The following is a 15,991-nucleotide window of genomic DNA, read 5'->3' as shown; positions in this document are numbered from 1 at the left end:
TGGGGGGTCACAGAAAATGGTAGAAGGGGCGAGGGAAGGAAGGGAGGGGAGTGGAGAAAGATGTATAGCTCAATAAAAACAATAAAAATATGAAAACCAAATATAGATTTATAACTATTTAAAACATGGCACCAAAGAATACATTTGCCACTCTCTATGTGTGTGCCATGTAACCTGAAGTGTTCTCAGAAAATGGAGTTGTAGCCTCTAAAAAAAAAAAAGAAAAGAAAAGAAAAGAAAAAAATTAGGAGATTTCACATATATTTTTAAAATACTTATTTTTATTTTGTGCTGTCTTAATTATGGTTTTTATTGCTTAATTATGGTTTTTATATACCATGACCAAATAACAAGTTGGGGAGGAAAGGGTTTGTTTGGGTTACATTTCCAGATTCCATATAAAATGACAAGATCAAGTTAAGATAGAATCTCAGGCATGGCTGGATCCTGGAGGCAGGAGCTGATACAGAAACAATGGGGTGTGCTGCTTCCTGGCTTGTGTCTCATGTTTGCTCCACCTGCTTTCTTATAGAACCTAGGACCACCATGGGCTGGGCCCTCTCCCCATTGATCACTAATTGAGAAAATACCTTACAGCAGGGTCTCATAGAGACATTTCCTCAACTGAGGCTCCTTCCCCTCTGATGACTCCAGCTCATATCAAATTGACACAAAACCAGCCAGTACATAATTCTATGAATGTTTTGCCTCTGTGTATGTATGTGTACCACATGCATGCTGTACCTGTGGATGCCGAAAGAAGACCTTGTGTCCCTTGGAACTGGGGTTACAGGTGGTGGTGAGCCGCCATGTGTGTGCTGGGAACCACACATAACTTGTAGAACAGGGAGTGCTTGTACCTGCTGAGCCTTCTCTCCAGATCCATATGTGTTCTTTTTCAAATTAACCAATAGCTTACCTTTCCTGTATCCCTCTGCCTCCCTGTTTCTTTTAGTGTGCCCTTTGCATTCTGATTCAGGGGACTGGTCTCCCACAGCAACGCAGATAAGAGAAGGGCTTTTACATTCAGAGTGCTGCCTTCTCTTGGTCTCCACCTAAAACAGTTCACAGTGTTTCGGTCACGAATTCCATAGGCTTTCCCAAAGCCACGCTGAGGCCCCAGTGGCACTTTTTACTTATAGCAGTACCCCAGTCTTCCTGACAGGCAATGTCTACTCCTGATCTCGTTTGTGGCTCCAAACCCCACGCCACCTTGTTCTGCTTCCTCGCTGGAATAATATAGACCACCTCTATCCATCAATTACTTTCAATCTGGTTAAAATTTTCACTCATGGCTGGTAACTGCTGCAGTACAACCTCGAATTCAGGTCTTGCAAAAGCAGAGGATTTCCCCCTCGCGTACTGAGTCTATGTTCCCTGAGAGGAAGTGGACCCTACATGGTAGTCTGATGACTCAATGCCATTACAGGTGCTTATGACATACGATTTGGGGTCAGATGGAAACGAAAAGGAGCCAACTGACTGATCCCCCTGACTTCTCCTCTCTCGTTGGCAGATTCTGGGAGATGGCCTTTACCTTCACTGGCCTCAAGCTGCAGGGATCACTGGGGCGATTTGGCAAAACAAGCACTAGCGACATAGAGGGTTACACCGAGCTTCCGGATGGGAAGGTGAGTCTGGCTGTGCCTCTTTGTTGTGAGACTGTGTGCGAGTGATAGCAGCTGGACGTGAACCACATAGTCTAAGACCGTTGATGATAGCAGATGTCGTAATTATCAATATAGTGCAGACCTCATCTTACCTTTCCCCAACTCTATTGAAATAAAACATTTTCCCTAAAAGTTTTGGAATCCATATGTACTCCCCATTGCCTGGTTTTGCTAAGTATGCTATGCATATGACGTATTAACATAGTGACATGCCCGTTACTTTTAAATGACGTCATGGAATTATAATGATTTATATGGTCTTTCTTGTTTTCGTCGTGATATTCCTAGGGACTTGCACAGGGCCAAGGCTTTACTCAACCTTGTGTCTTTTGTTTCAGTGTCAGAATGTCATTCAGGAAGATGACGTCATCTTACAGAGATATCTACAACATTGTAGAATTGTAAAGCCATTTGTCAGTTGATTTTCTGACATTGTTAGTTCACTTTTACAGTTCTTATGGCATTTATTTATTTATTTATTTATTTTTGCCTAAACTGATAGGCACCGAGGATCCATTCTCCTTTAGCATCCTATTGGACCTCCTATTAGAATGAGTTACACTGTGCTACTTGCCATCGCTTCTCTTATGCCAGCATGCAAATGTTACTCTAAGAAACCAAATTATCTGGTCATTTATTATCTGGTCATTTAAGTGAAGGACTAGTGTCAGCTAGTACAATATATAGGAGGAAGTGAAAAACCCTAGGCTAGTCAGTCTAGCAAAGTTAGCGAGTTCCAGGCTCAGGCCAGGACTCTGGAAGAATCACAATGATAATAAGGGTGGGAAGGAAGACGCTGGTGTCGACCTCTGGCCTCCATGTGTACTTGCGTGGACACAGGCACCTGCACACGCATGTACCACTCCCTTCCCTCCTCTGCTACAAAGCTTTAGGTGTTGGTTAGATTGTAATCCCAAATCTATACAGCAACCTTAAATGAGTCTGTCTTCAGACTCTGAATACTCGTTAAGGTAAACATCAACGTCACTTTTTTTAGAGCGTGGTGTGAACTGTGTCTCTGGAAGCTCCGTAGAGTTTCTGTGGAGGTGAGGGAGCATTAGCCATTCTAAATGATAAAGCCACAGAAGGAAATATTCAGGGTCAGGAATGAATATCAGGGATCTAGAGGATGGAGCAGGTTAAGACATGCTGGGAAAAAGTGGACACTTTGGTTGAAAAGCGTGTTTGGGCCCTGGAGTGTTTGAGGAGTCTGACAGACCAGCAGAATCATTGCATGCCAGGAGAGCAATGTTAGAAATGGGAGAAGCAATAGATATTTGTGGTCATAAGATTCCTGGTAGGCTGTCAGGAGGGAAATCTGGGATCCAGATGATGAGCTAGGAAGGAAGCTATTACAATCATAGAAATAAAGAGCTGACGGGGGCGGGGACGTCCTGCTCTGAGGACCAATGGAAAACAAAGCCGGCTGTGTGTGACCAACGGTTCAGAAAAGAATGCCTTGTGAATTTGGTCACTGTAACCATTGAACAGTTAATTTCATCCGGGTTCAGGTACAAGCCTCCATGGTCCCTGGAGGTTGGATCTGTGGTGCTGGGTTTTTCTTTGTTTCAATGCTCAAACTTTATAGTTAAAAAAAAAAAAAAAAGAAAGAAAGAAAGAATCTGAAAGCAGCTCTCACCTGTTTGAGGCCCACACACAGGTATTTAGTTCTTATGCACGCTTCTTTATCCACGCCCGCCAGGTGCTCTCGGGATCGGAGTGGGGCAACCTGTTGCTTTGGGAAGGCAGCCTCATCAAGGTGGAGCTCTGCCGAACTGGCATGAAATCTTGTCACCAGGGTCCCATTAACCAGATAATGCTGGACGAGGGGGAAGTTATTACCGCTGGCTCAGACGGCTGTGTCAGGGTAAGGCAGCAGCCCTTCACTTAAGACTTGCAGATCACATGGGTGGTTTTGTCTTATAAGCTGCTTCGCGAAGGGGATCAATGGTCGCTTATTTCCAAGACCGACTCATTTTAAATATTGCTCATATAGTAGGTATTTGCATTCTTGTCAAGCTTTCTTGAAACGTTGTGAAGGGATCTCTTGCTCTTGCGCTTCAGGTGTTACACAGAAGCCTCCAATAATGAAAGCTCATCTTAGCGCCACATAAACAGTGACCACACATCCTTTCAAAACGCCCACTGGGCATTTTCTAAGAAATGAAAATGCTGAACATTCTTTCTGAAACAGGGTCTCACTCCGTGGCCCTTACTAGCCTGGAACTCCCTATATCAACCAGACTGGCCTTGAACTGTCAGAGATCCTCTGCTTCCCGAGGGCTGGGATTAAATGTGTGCATCACCAAGCTGGTGGTGAGAATGCAGGTGGGCGATAGTCTCAGAGGTGTGTGCATGGGGGTTGCTGTGTGTACAGTCCTTCCCCAAGTCTCCTGGGTTGCTGTTCTGTCCTATGCTTCCCAGTCTCCCTCTGTGGCACCTTTTGTGAACCATCACTGTTCTTAAACTCTGTGATTTGCCTTGGAGTCCCCTTGGTGCATGGTTTTCTGGGGCCTTCTAGCTCTTAAATTCCTCGAGACCAATTTTCCTTGTCCATATATTCTTGAATGTATGGGCTTCCCCTGGAGGGTGGTCAACTTAGAGAAGACTGTCTCTCCCTTTTCCAGAAGCTATCAACCTCCAATAGCTTTGTGCCTTGGGGTGTAATTGTGTGCCTAACTCCCCTCACTGTGTTGGGATTTGGTCTGGCTAGGGCTTGCGTGGGTTCTGCGCATGTTGTCCCAACTGCCATGAGTTCATATGTGCAGCTGTGCTTCTGCCCAGAAGATAAGGTTTCCTTATAGCTATCCACCACCCCAGGCTCTTACTTTCTCTCCAACTCATGTTCTGCAACAATCCCTGAACCTTTTGGGAAGACGGGGACATATGGGTGTAATATGTTCCATTTAGGAATGAGCATTGTACAGTCTCTTACTCCCTATACCTTGGCCAGTTATAGGTCACTGTGTTAATCAAAATAAAAAGAAAATAAAGCTTTGCAGATGAAGACTGAGGTATGCACTAATCTATAGGTGTAAGAGTGAGTCATTTGGAAGTTGATCTAATACTATGTCCAGTTGACTGCATACTACTAGTAGGTGCTTTCTTAGAGCCTATAACCTCTCTAGGCATAGACTCTTAGCCAGGTAATGGTGTCGGGTATGAGTTTCATCTTGTGGAGTGGGGCTTAAATCCGACCTGAAAGTTGGTTACTCCCGTGATGCCTGTGCCACTTCTGCACCAGTGGCTACGTCTTCCCAGGCCAGTCATTGCTATAGCTCTCAGGGTTCACAGCTGGGTATGACTGATGCTTGCTTTTCTCCTCCAGTAACATAGACAGCACTTTCCATCACTACAAAAGCTAGCCTGTAGGGATGAAGCTCCCACATCTGTACCAACTTGATTTTGCCATGTTGTGTGACTTAAGCATATGGTATCTTCAGCAACAGGGTCTCACCATCAAATTCTGGGGGTCCATCAAGGGCAATGGCAGTAGCCTGTGATGTTGGGTGGTCTATGGAGCCTCACGGGCCAACAACTCCAAAAGAAGTTGCTCTTATCTGACACCTCTTATTTATTCACCTCTAGGGTATAGTAGGGGCGTTGTTGTTGTATTATAAACTACTTCTTCTTTTTTTTTTGGTTTCTCGAGGCAGGGTTTCTCTGTGGTTTTGGAGCCTGTCCTGGAACTAGCTCTTGTAGACCAGGCTGGTCTCGAACTCACAGAGATCCGCCTGCCTCTGCCTCCCAAGTGCTGGGATTAAAGGCGTGTGCCACCACCGCCCGGCTATAAACTACTTTCTTGTTGATTTTGTAAGATATGGGACTTTGAGACAATTGATACTGCTGACATCATAGATGACACTGGATTGTTGGAGATAGAGCCTATAAATGAACTTCAAGTAGACAAGAATGTCAACCTCTTCTCAATGATAAAGATGAATGAAATTGGAAATAACTTTTGGCTGGCTCAGGTATGTTACAGTCTTTTGTTTTGGCTTTTTAACTGTACCAGGACTTAAAATAGAAATAAAGTTGCTTGTTTGGACTAGAGTGCTGCAGAATATTACAACATTCTGGGATTGCTTTGCTTAGTATATGTTTATAGTCTTAAATATGTAGAAGATATTTTTAATATATTTCAATCACACTATATAATATATGTAAGCACTAGATGTTATTGTTGGTCCTCATTTTATCAAATCACAGAAACAATAATTTTCATTTGGTGAGCATTAAAAATGTTGAACTATTATTAACTATTTAATTTTTTAGGATGCCAGTGGAGCCATATGGAAGCTTGATCTTAGCTTTTCAAATATTGTAAGTGCCTATTTTCCTTATTTTTCTTCTAAATGCTATACCAAAAATTCTTTGATACTTTTTTAAATCCGCTCCATCTTTCTCCACGTTAGGTCAGATGGAAACTGAACTATGTCATTCTGCATTGCACATCTCCTAAACACATGGGTACCCATGTGATCCTCACACCTGCCCTACTGGGCAGGCAGGAAGACCAGGGAGTGGCATTTGATGGGATCTGTATAAAATCAGTCATTAACTTTAGAGTCAAGACTCCATCTGGTTTTCCTAATTCCGACATTCAGCGCTTTTTCTAATACATCATACTTTAAAAGATTCTGTCTTCGAGTAACACCACCCATTGTGTTACAGGATTCTATTTATATTTCTATATTTAATTCTGTATTTGATATCTGGTATGCTCTTTGTCTGTTCTCAGACTCAGGACCCAGAATGCCTCTTCTCTTTCCATTCTGGAGGCATTGAAGGCTTGGCTGTTTCTCCTCTCACTTATCTCATGGCCACAACTGCCTTGGACTGTAAGCATGAACTACCCCCAACCCTCTGTGTGTGTTATACATGCATGCATGTTCATGTATGTGTATATATGTTCCGGTGTGTGTTTGTCGTGCATGCATGTATGTTCATGTTCATGTGTTCTGGTGTGTATGTATGTGGCAGCCAAAGAGTGACCTCAGGTGTCCTCCTCTGTTGCTTTCTACCCTATGTTTTGACATGGTCTCTCACTAAACCTTGAGTTCACCAAATGGTTAGACTAGCCAGCCAAGAAGCTTCTGGGATTCTCTTGTTTCTGCTTCCCCAGCTCTGGGGTTACAGGCATGTTCCATCATGCCTGGCTTTTTCATAGATGCTGGGGATCCCAGTTCAAGTCCTCATGTTTGTGCGGCAGGCACTTCCCCGTCTGAGCCATCTCTCTAGTCTTGTAAATGGGAACTCTTAGTGACAATATATCTGGCATTGTTTGTATGCAAATTTAAAGCATGTGCTATTTAAAGTGTTTGAATACTCTTCCAAAAAAGAAACTTGCTGAATATAAACAAGATGGATTTTGGAGACGGAAGTGCACAGACAGCAGCAGACACAATTAGAGATTAGAATAAAGACATAATTATAAATTGCTTATAAAAATGCTATTCATTTTAGTACCCACAGGCACGCCCTTTCTTTTCTCTTGACTTTGGATCATGTTGATTGAGCAAAGAACCACATTTTGTTGGTCAAGCACAACCTGTGTCTCTTCACAAACTTATCAGAGAGCCCATGAGATGGAGAAAAAAAAAACTCTAAGGGAAGAGAAGGAGAGGGTGACAGGACACATGTGATGTGGACATGAAAGGACCAATAGTGGGGATACGTGGACACAGTGGGGATGGGGAGGAGAGCAGATGACGCATGTGATGTGGACATGAAAGGACCAATAGTGGGGATAGGTGGACACAGTGGGGATGGGGAGGAGAGCAGATGACGCATGTGATGTAGAAGAGAAAGGACCAAGAGTGGGGATAGGTGGAGACAGTGGGGATGGGGAGGAGAGCAGATGACGCATGTGATGTAGAAGAGAAAGGACCAATGCTGGGGATAGGTGGAGACAGTGGGGATGGGCCTAGGAGATGAAGGAGAGCAGGTGATGTCTCTGTGTGGGCAAGATCAACTAAAACTAGTATGCATGAGCCTGCCACAAGGAAATCTGCTACTATGTATGCTCATTTAAAAATAATTAAAAAGAAAAAAACTAAACACAAATTTAAAAAGCTGTTAGGCTATCAGTTGATCTGAGTTACAGCATTTAATCCTGTAAAAAGTGAGCCAAGATTTTTTTTTCAAGATTGTTTAAAGAAATAATATGTCTATAATTTGTTTCTTTTAAAACTGTGTATGTATTTTTTTTTCTGTAGGTTCTGTTCGCATCTATGATTTTGCTAGCAAAACTCCCTTGGTCCAGATGAAGTTCAGACAAGGAGGTACTTCGATCACTTGGGTGCCCCTAACAGTAAGTCTGCTGTTTTAATCAACTTCTAACTAAACAATGAAAAACATACTGTATTAGAGATATTTTATGATATATAATTCTTTTCTAGCTCAGAACTTTAGAAGTATAAATGTTTCAAGTTAGTTTATTTTACCTAGAACACTGCGGAAATCGTTTCCTGATTTCACTGTTAAGGGTTTGTTTGTTTTGATGAATATCTATTCGGTGGCATAAAACAGCTCTGTTTTGCAAAGGAACTATGCAACTATTTGGGGAGTGATTAATTATTATTGCTTGGGGATGAAATCACAAAGAAATTGGTTCAGGCATGCTGCAGATCTGGCTTTCCGTTATTGCTTGGATAAAGACTACTTTCAATGTACCGTGTAAGATATCCTGTGTCCTGGCGTCTTCCAGTTTCTCCCTCCAGCTCTTATAGTAACATGACTTTTTCCCTCTAGTCTGGCTCCCATCAGGCTGATTTTTCCTTGAACTCTGCTTTCTCCTGACACTGGACCTTTGTACAAGCTCTGTCCAATCTCAAAGTTAGTTCATGACCAGGCACCAGTCCAATCTCAGCTCCACCATCTTTGCCTGAGGGGAATCCTCAGTGTAGGTTGGCTTTATTACCTAACTGCTCTAAGTGGCTATGCTTCTTTCCTTTGTCACCTATGTTAGCTCATATTTCATACTCACATGCATGTTAATGGGGGACATCCAGTCTATTTGTGTTTACCCTGAACTGCTGGTGACAGATGCCTCTTACCCAGGAGGCAGACATGCTGTGAGTGCTTGCTCACTGGAAGCTTGACTCGCCATAGATTGCCCTGCTTGTGGTTATAAAAGATAAAGTTGCCATAACATGGAACCAAGAGTTGCAAAGGAAAGCCAGCGCCATGTTACCAAAACTGAAACAAGATGTGGGCGTGTGTGTGTGTGTGTGTGTGTGTGTGTGTGTGTGTGTACTGAGAATTTCCTAATTAAATCCAGGTCCCTGTGTTTGATTGTCCCCCAAGGTGAACTTCTCCGCTGCACAGCTTGTCATAGGATTCCAAGATGGTGTTGTTCGGCTTCTTGAACTTTATGATCCGAAAGGAGTTACACTTTTTGCAGGACGAAAGAAAATCTTAGATGCGGAGTTACATTTGAAACAAGTCTTCAAGCCCCATACTGCTGAAGTCACGGCTTTAGCTTATGATCGTGATGGGGAGATCCTAGCCACTGGGGTAAGGGCAGAATTCTCTCTCATTTCCTATTGGAATTCCACGTCTAGCTTCCCTTTTGAGTCCACCCACTCCATCAAGCCTTATTTACCAGAATTAATTCACATTTTTCCAGTGCAGTATGTATAGAATACATGAGAATAATCTTATAAGTTGTAATGCTTATTTTAAATGAGTAGAAAATTTCAATCGGAAATCACATTGACGAAATCCTTCCAGTCCCTAGTTTATTACATGGGTGTGTTCTTACAGAGGGCCGCCTTAGGTGAGGGTATAATTTTGGTGAGAGAGCTCTTATCTAGCATGTAGCGGGCTCTGCTTTGATCCTTTATACCCCCTAAATGCAACCCGCAACAAAAGCCTGCTTCAGATGAAGGAAACAACTCTACAATCTATGGGATATAAGGAGTGCACAGAAGCAGTGTGGAATTATTTTAGGGATTGCATATATATGTGTGTGTGTAAACACATATATATGGTAATCACATTTCTAGAGCTATGAACTGAAAAACTTGGGAAAATGAGCAAACATTTGAAATCATATATATATATATATATATATATATATATATATATCATATTAATTTGGAATATGTGACCATTGTGTCTATAAGTATAAATCAGATAGACCACATGATATTAAATCTTTGTGCTCTGTGAACTTGCTGTCATAGTAATATATATTGGCTGTACATGTCTCTTTTTTTTCTAGAGTAAAGATCAAACTGTCTTCTTTTTTGAAGTGGAAAAGGATTACAAGCCAATCGGTTATTTTAATACCCCTGGTCCTGTCTGCCAGCTGATGTGGTCCCCAGCCAGTCACGTAAGTCATTAGTATTGGTCCTCAAGAGTAAATCTCAGTGTCGTGCAGCTAGAGGCTCCCCATCCCCCAACTTTGGGCTGTACTTTCTCCATTACTATGTGGCAAAAACCCATCCCCAAGTTGCTCCAACTAATTTGCCACCAGTGTCAGCCAAAGACTGCAGGAGATAATCATTGGTCGCAGATTACTAGCTCCCCCAGAATATAGGGATGTAAGTGAATTCTCCGCAGCTCCTGAGGTGACTCTTATCAATGCCTTCTCCCACACAAGATGGCCTCCTTGAAACGGCAAAGCTTCATTCCTGCCACTCTTGTCCTCAGCGTCACTTCCCAGGAAGGCCAGGGCCCTACCAAACACTCTTCTACTTCTGCCTCCCTCCTCTTCTTCCTTTTACAACAGAGGAGCTGCCTCTCTTCCTACTTAGGGGTCATTCCGCCTCTTGTCTTTGGATTAGAATCCCTCCCTCAATGTTTTCTATTATTTCCTCTCACTTTTCTGGCATATAAGTTTAGCCTTACCTGCTGCTCACTGGGTAATTTTCAGCGGTAGTCTCTACCACTTACAGAGAGCAAATCCACTGATCCTGTGTTCTGCAGCTATTGCCTGCCTCCCTCCTCAGCACCTAAGGAGGCCTGACCATCCTAGAACGCCGTTGCCTTCCTTACCGCTCCATCCTTCCGTGACTCCTGCCTGCCTTCTAGTTCTCCGATTCCACCAGGCAGCCCTTCTGAAGGCACCGCTAATACCCACCTGATTTCTGATTCTTTTCTTCCTTGATATTGGGCATCATTTGACCCCATTGACCTTTCCTTCCCTTTTGAATTATCTTCTTCCTCTAACACTATGCTCCCAGCTGTTGCAGCTTTCTCAGCCAGTTGGTGTTCAACCCCTTAGTGCCCTGCCCTGTCTCTCTCTTCTCCTGCCATTTAGCTCTAGATGATGCTTTCCGAGCCCGTTTTCCCAAAGCTCAAACGCGCCCCAGGACATTGGCCACAGTATCTCCTCTTTACAGAACAGTGCTCACACCTCGACTCATTTTATAAAAATGTCTTATTTAGCCACTCCTTCCAGATAGATGCCACCTTCTCGGGAAATCATGCACAACCTGGCAGTTCTTATGGTCTCTTGGCAAGACTTTTGCAATTACAATTTACTTTAATCTCTGTGAATTGATAACTGACAGGCTCTCCCTTTGGAGCCACATTCTGTAACGGGAGCACGGACAGCAGCTTTTCTTACAGTCCCGTCTCTAGCACATAGCAAAATGCTGAGTATGTGGAAGATAAACAACAAATTATATCGAGATGGGGGATTTGCCAGATGTCCAGGGCAAAAGAAAGTCCCATACTGGACAGACCAATCTGGGACCCATTTTGTGTGAGCGGATGTCACAGCTCAGGACTTCCTGAAGCGCAAGTACGGAGAGAGAAGAGAACTGGAAAGAGGGCAGAGACCTTGAGAGCATCCACGTTTAAATTACCATAGGAAGGCAGAGATGGGTTGTCAAGGGCTGAGAAGTCATTCACAACAGAGATTTCCTCAGCGTTTCCAACTAGACCATTCTGCCCTTTAGGCTGACAGGTTTCACAACCGTGTATTTGGCTAAAGAAATAAGTTGTGGTGTCTCTAAAGGAAACAAATATAAATCTAATGATTAATAATTAAATAATAATAACTAATACTAATGATATGGTAATCATTAGTTACTAGGATTTTTACTGATAACTACAGTGGTGTAGTGTCTTTTAAAATGATCGTTATATTTTCCCTGGGTTATTAGCTTTCTGAACTTATAAAATTTGCCTATATGTAAATGATATTCATAACTTTCTGTTTAAGCCTGAAAGCACCTTGATGACCATCTGCGAGAATGGCTACGTCCTTGAATGTCAGAGTCCAACCATTAAGGACGTGGATGACCAAGATATTGTCTCCTATGAAATCCAGGACGTGGTCCTCAGATGCTTCCACTTCTCAAGTATCAAATCGAAGATTCTGGTATGAGAGGTCCTTGAAACATTCTCTCCCTTCTTTTCTTGCATTTGAAGCTGCCATACCCTATATGAGACTCTAGGAGAACACACGAGAAACAAAGGAAAACAGAAGGTGGCCTGAGGAGACTTTACCCTGGCAGGAAGGTGGCTAACTGTAGCAGAAGTCAGCAGGGGAGAGACAGCTAAATCCCAGTACAAAGAAAGAAAGGAACTTCAGGGTGTGGAGGGATGAGGGGTTTAAAAATGGCTGCCTGAGTGGAAATGAGTCTCCAGAGGATGGGATGACAGAGAATGAGAGGAAGAGAGGGGTAATAACGTGGGAGACCCTCGAGGGGCACCATGCAGACAGTTCTCAGCGTTTTCAGGAGGTGAGGAACGGTGGAATGGCAGCATGCAGTCTGTAGCATAAGAAGCTGGACCAGAGTTCAGGTCTCGTTAGATGACAACTAAGCCACACCAGTCTGAGCCACTGCGATGCCTTTGGAGAAAGAACTGGTGTGAAGAAATCATATAAACTGGGAAGTGAGTTCTCTAAATAGGAGGTGGGGCCGCCAGTGTTGGGGGACTCTACACTAGACAGTTGGTGATACTGAGTGCCTACATCACAGGGTTCCAGGAGCTGGAAACAAGTTTCTTCATTGCCACGTTGTTCCTGGATTGACAGTGACAGACTTTGAGAAAAAAAAAAAGACAGCACTTTCCTCCTCTTATAGGTAGAATGGCAAAATAATTTCAATAAAATGGGTACCAAAGAGATTAAGCAGAAATGATGCTCATCACAAAGATTTGAATTTTAATGACAAAAATATATCACCAAAGAGTCATTATGTGTAAGTGGTGTTGTTCTCTATCCGAGCTCTGCGTGTTTCTAGAACCCAAATTTTGTCTTGCTTAATCATAGAATAACACTTTTTTTTTTAATGCCTACTATCTTTTTTAAAAAGAGATTAATGGAAATTGAAAGGAGGGAAAAACAAAAGCAGTTGAAGGAGAAGGAGAAAGAAGCAAGGAGGAAGAGACTTTTAGAGGAAAGGGAAGAATTTGGAGAAGAGGGATTACTGGAGGAAGAGGAGGAGAAAGAGGAAGAAGAGGAAGAGGAGCCGCTGCCTGAGATCTTCATCCCACCCACCCCCTCTCCCATCCTCTGTGGCTTTTACTCGGGGCCAGGGAAGTTCTGGGTGTCATTGGTGAGTAAAAATTCCAAGACTTTCCCTCGCTCTTGTCCAGTCCCGTTTATCATCACTATTTTTCACCACACCCATTCTTAACAGGTTAAGAATTCAATTTTTAGCTATTGATGTAGCTGTGAGTTTTAATATAAGCTACAGGTTTTTTCTTTTAAATATCATCTTAACATCACTTTTAAATATGTCTTCCCTTTGTATCTGTTGTCACTTAGCTCAGGAACACCAAAGGGGGAAAGACTCAGGAGTCACTGGAGCAAGCAGTCCTCCCCCGGATCTGTCTTGTGGCTGTTGCTGTTGGTTTGGTTTTGAGTTTGAGAACAACAGCTTTTGTGGCAGGACTGCGCAGTGTCGCTCTGCTAATGTGCATGCTGTGTGGCATTTGATTGACAGGAATCTGTATGTTTTCAGGTGGCCTCATTCCACCCCAATCAAAATAAAGAATAATGGATGTCACAAAGACTGATACATGAGAGTGTCACAATGTGTGTGGAAGGTTATGTGTCCTCCATTTATGTACTGTATAGTCTATCATGAAACATTTACCCAGTATACTGCAAAATTTTCTTCACACACACACACACACACACACGCGCGCGCGACCTCCCTAAATATGGGAAGATTTCTCTGAGCAAAGCAGAAAGTAGTTCAAATTTCTGGGTATAAGCAAATATCTAGAAAGCCATTTGACAGCTTGACCATGAAGCAAATTAACGGCAGCTCCCACAACGGCCCCCCATCCCTATCATCTCCCTAGCAATGGAACTCTAAGATTCCAATACAGTCCAGTGCAAAGCATATTTACAGTGTCCCCTTCTCGTTGGAGCAGGAAAAGCTAGCCTTGCAATACTCCCATGAAGCTGCAGGTAGATTAGTTCAGCTTCTTTGCCTCTGACCTCCCACTTGATCTGCTTCGGGCAGGAAAACAGCACTGCGTGTGGCTTACTCTTGATTTTTCCTCTATTTAAAAATAGGTCTTGTACCAAAAGCTACGGAGAAACCCTGTCTCGAAAAATCAAAAAAAAAAAAAATAGGTCTTGAAGCATGGGTAGCTCCCAAAGCTTTCAAACACGGTGTGTGTGTGTGTGTGTGTGTGTGTGTGTGTGTGTTTTCTGGTTATCTCCAGAGGGCAAGGTTATCTGAAACAATCCAGTCTGCACTGGCCAGAGTGAAAACTTAGTTTCCTGATATTTCAGCTGATCATTTTGTTACTTTTTCTTTGTTATTTGCTCATTTATCTCACGCATAGACGTCCAGAACATTTAATTCACTTCCTTCATGAATGGTCCCATCCACATAGAGAAAGAAAATAGGTCAGAACTATGTAGCTGCTACAAATTATTAGTAGTAGTCTTCTCCTTGTGTAATGAGATGTATTTTTCCCACGTTGCCTTTCCTGAACAATTAATAGTGTTTAAAGTTACCCTAAACTGCAAAGTAACTGTGAAAAACGTGATCTAAAAAGCTGGTGGTTTGAAACACTGTTTATGCAGAATACCACCTCAAGTCGTAAAATACAGTTCACTAGAGACTCAGAGGGGAAATCATTCTTGGGCTGACTTCTAAGTAGAAGCGAATCATCATCATAATTATGTAATTGAATATTAATGGGCAGGGGAGACTTAGAAACAATACCTACCTCTAGCCATTGAGATCCTGTAGCAGAGGATGCTTTAAGGCATTGTTTTGCGTTTTAAATTAGAATGGAAGGAACCCTAACCCCCGAGGGACTCAGGTGTGTGCTCGGCTCACAAAGCACCTTTTGCTCTCTTCTGTCTTCCAGGGAAGCTACGATTCTGGTTTTCTCTATCACTGTCAATTTCCCCCGTTCGTCACTGGCATTAATTTCCAGAAGCAGGAGGATGAACCATTTGATTACCTCCTTCTTGAGGATACAGAGGACAATCCCATCCAAACATTCTCTTTCAGGTGAAGAGAACTTTAAAAAGCATTTTAGCCTACTTTCTTCATTTTATACACTCCAGACTCCCCTGTCGTGGACATGGTGCCACACACCATTATGCTGGCTTTCCCCTTCTCCATTAAAATGATCGAATAATTCCTTACAGGTATTCCCTGCACCATTTCCCCAGAGATACTATTCTTTCAAGCTGACAACAGTAACCATTGTAAATGGAATTGTCACTTTTTAAAGATCTGTTCATGTGTAGGGAAACGCACATGGAACCTGGCTAAACTAATCAAATGACCCAAACAGAATTAAAGCTAGACATAGCCTTAAGATTATTTAAACCCCGCAGGATTGGTGCCAGGTATGATTCCACGGTTCCTGTTTATCACACGGATCTGTCTTCATGTACGTAGAAAGACGTGTCTGCATGGTAAGCTACCAAAGGACCAGGCTTGCAGTGATTCTGGAGCAATGATAAACTGAACTGCTCTCCATTTAATAACTGAGAACGGAGCACAGACGCCAGTCGTTGTTCCGAGGCCTGGAGACGGCTCTTCCTCCCCATCCTTTCGTGTTAGCTCACAACTGCTCCTGTGACAAAGCCACTCCACATTGTTCGGCTCAAGTGGCAGAAACTTAACATTCTCACAGTGTGGAGCCTGGAGTTCCAAGTTCAAGGTGCTGACAAACGCAGTTCCTCAGTTCCTCGTGAAGTCGATCCGTGGCTTTCTCAAAGCTGCCTTGTTCCCTCACTGGGCCTTTCCCATGCGCAAGGTATCCCTAGCGCCACTCTGTGGCACTGTTTGCAAGGACAGCAGCTGGACTGGGTTAGGATTTATCCTTAGACTCTTATTTTAGTTTACTTGCCTCTTCAGAAGTCCCTAACTTGCAAT

General features: G+C 43.0%; 1 protein-coding gene across 2 annotated transcripts in view; it reads left to right on the top strand.

Moving 5' to 3' along the window:
* Cfap44 (cilia and flagella associated protein 44) overlaps positions 1–15,991 on the top strand; it is a 79,555-nt gene that overhangs the window by 19,137 nt on the left and 44,427 nt on the right. For both annotated transcript variants that reach the window (XM_041673230.1, XM_041673231.1), the window contains 11 exons: positions 1,517–1,631; positions 3,373–3,537; positions 5,489–5,644; positions 5,946–5,993; positions 6,412–6,511; positions 7,889–7,983; positions 8,979–9,188; positions 9,898–10,008; positions 11,848–12,006; positions 12,947–13,189; positions 14,970–15,115. In XM_041673230.1, the coding sequence (XP_041529164.1) occupies positions 1,517–1,631; positions 3,373–3,537; positions 5,489–5,644; positions 5,946–5,993; positions 6,412–6,511; positions 7,889–7,983; positions 8,979–9,188; positions 9,898–10,008; positions 11,848–12,006; positions 12,947–13,189; positions 14,970–15,115 (1,548 nt within the window). The remainder of the gene's footprint in view (positions 1–1,516; positions 1,632–3,372; positions 3,538–5,488; positions 5,645–5,945; positions 5,994–6,411; positions 6,512–7,888; positions 7,984–8,978; positions 9,189–9,897; positions 10,009–11,847; positions 12,007–12,946; positions 13,190–14,969; positions 15,116–15,991) is intronic.

This window comes from Microtus oregoni, unplaced genomic scaffold, assembly GCF_018167655.1.
Source record: "Microtus oregoni isolate MIOR12 unplaced genomic scaffold, Mior012 000023F_ref0000262, whole genome shotgun sequence".
Lineage (NCBI taxonomy): Eukaryota > Metazoa > Chordata > Mammalia > Rodentia > Cricetidae > Microtus > Microtus oregoni.
The sequence above is the reverse complement of the archived record's forward strand: the minus strand, read 5'-3'. Positions and strand labels throughout refer to the sequence as shown.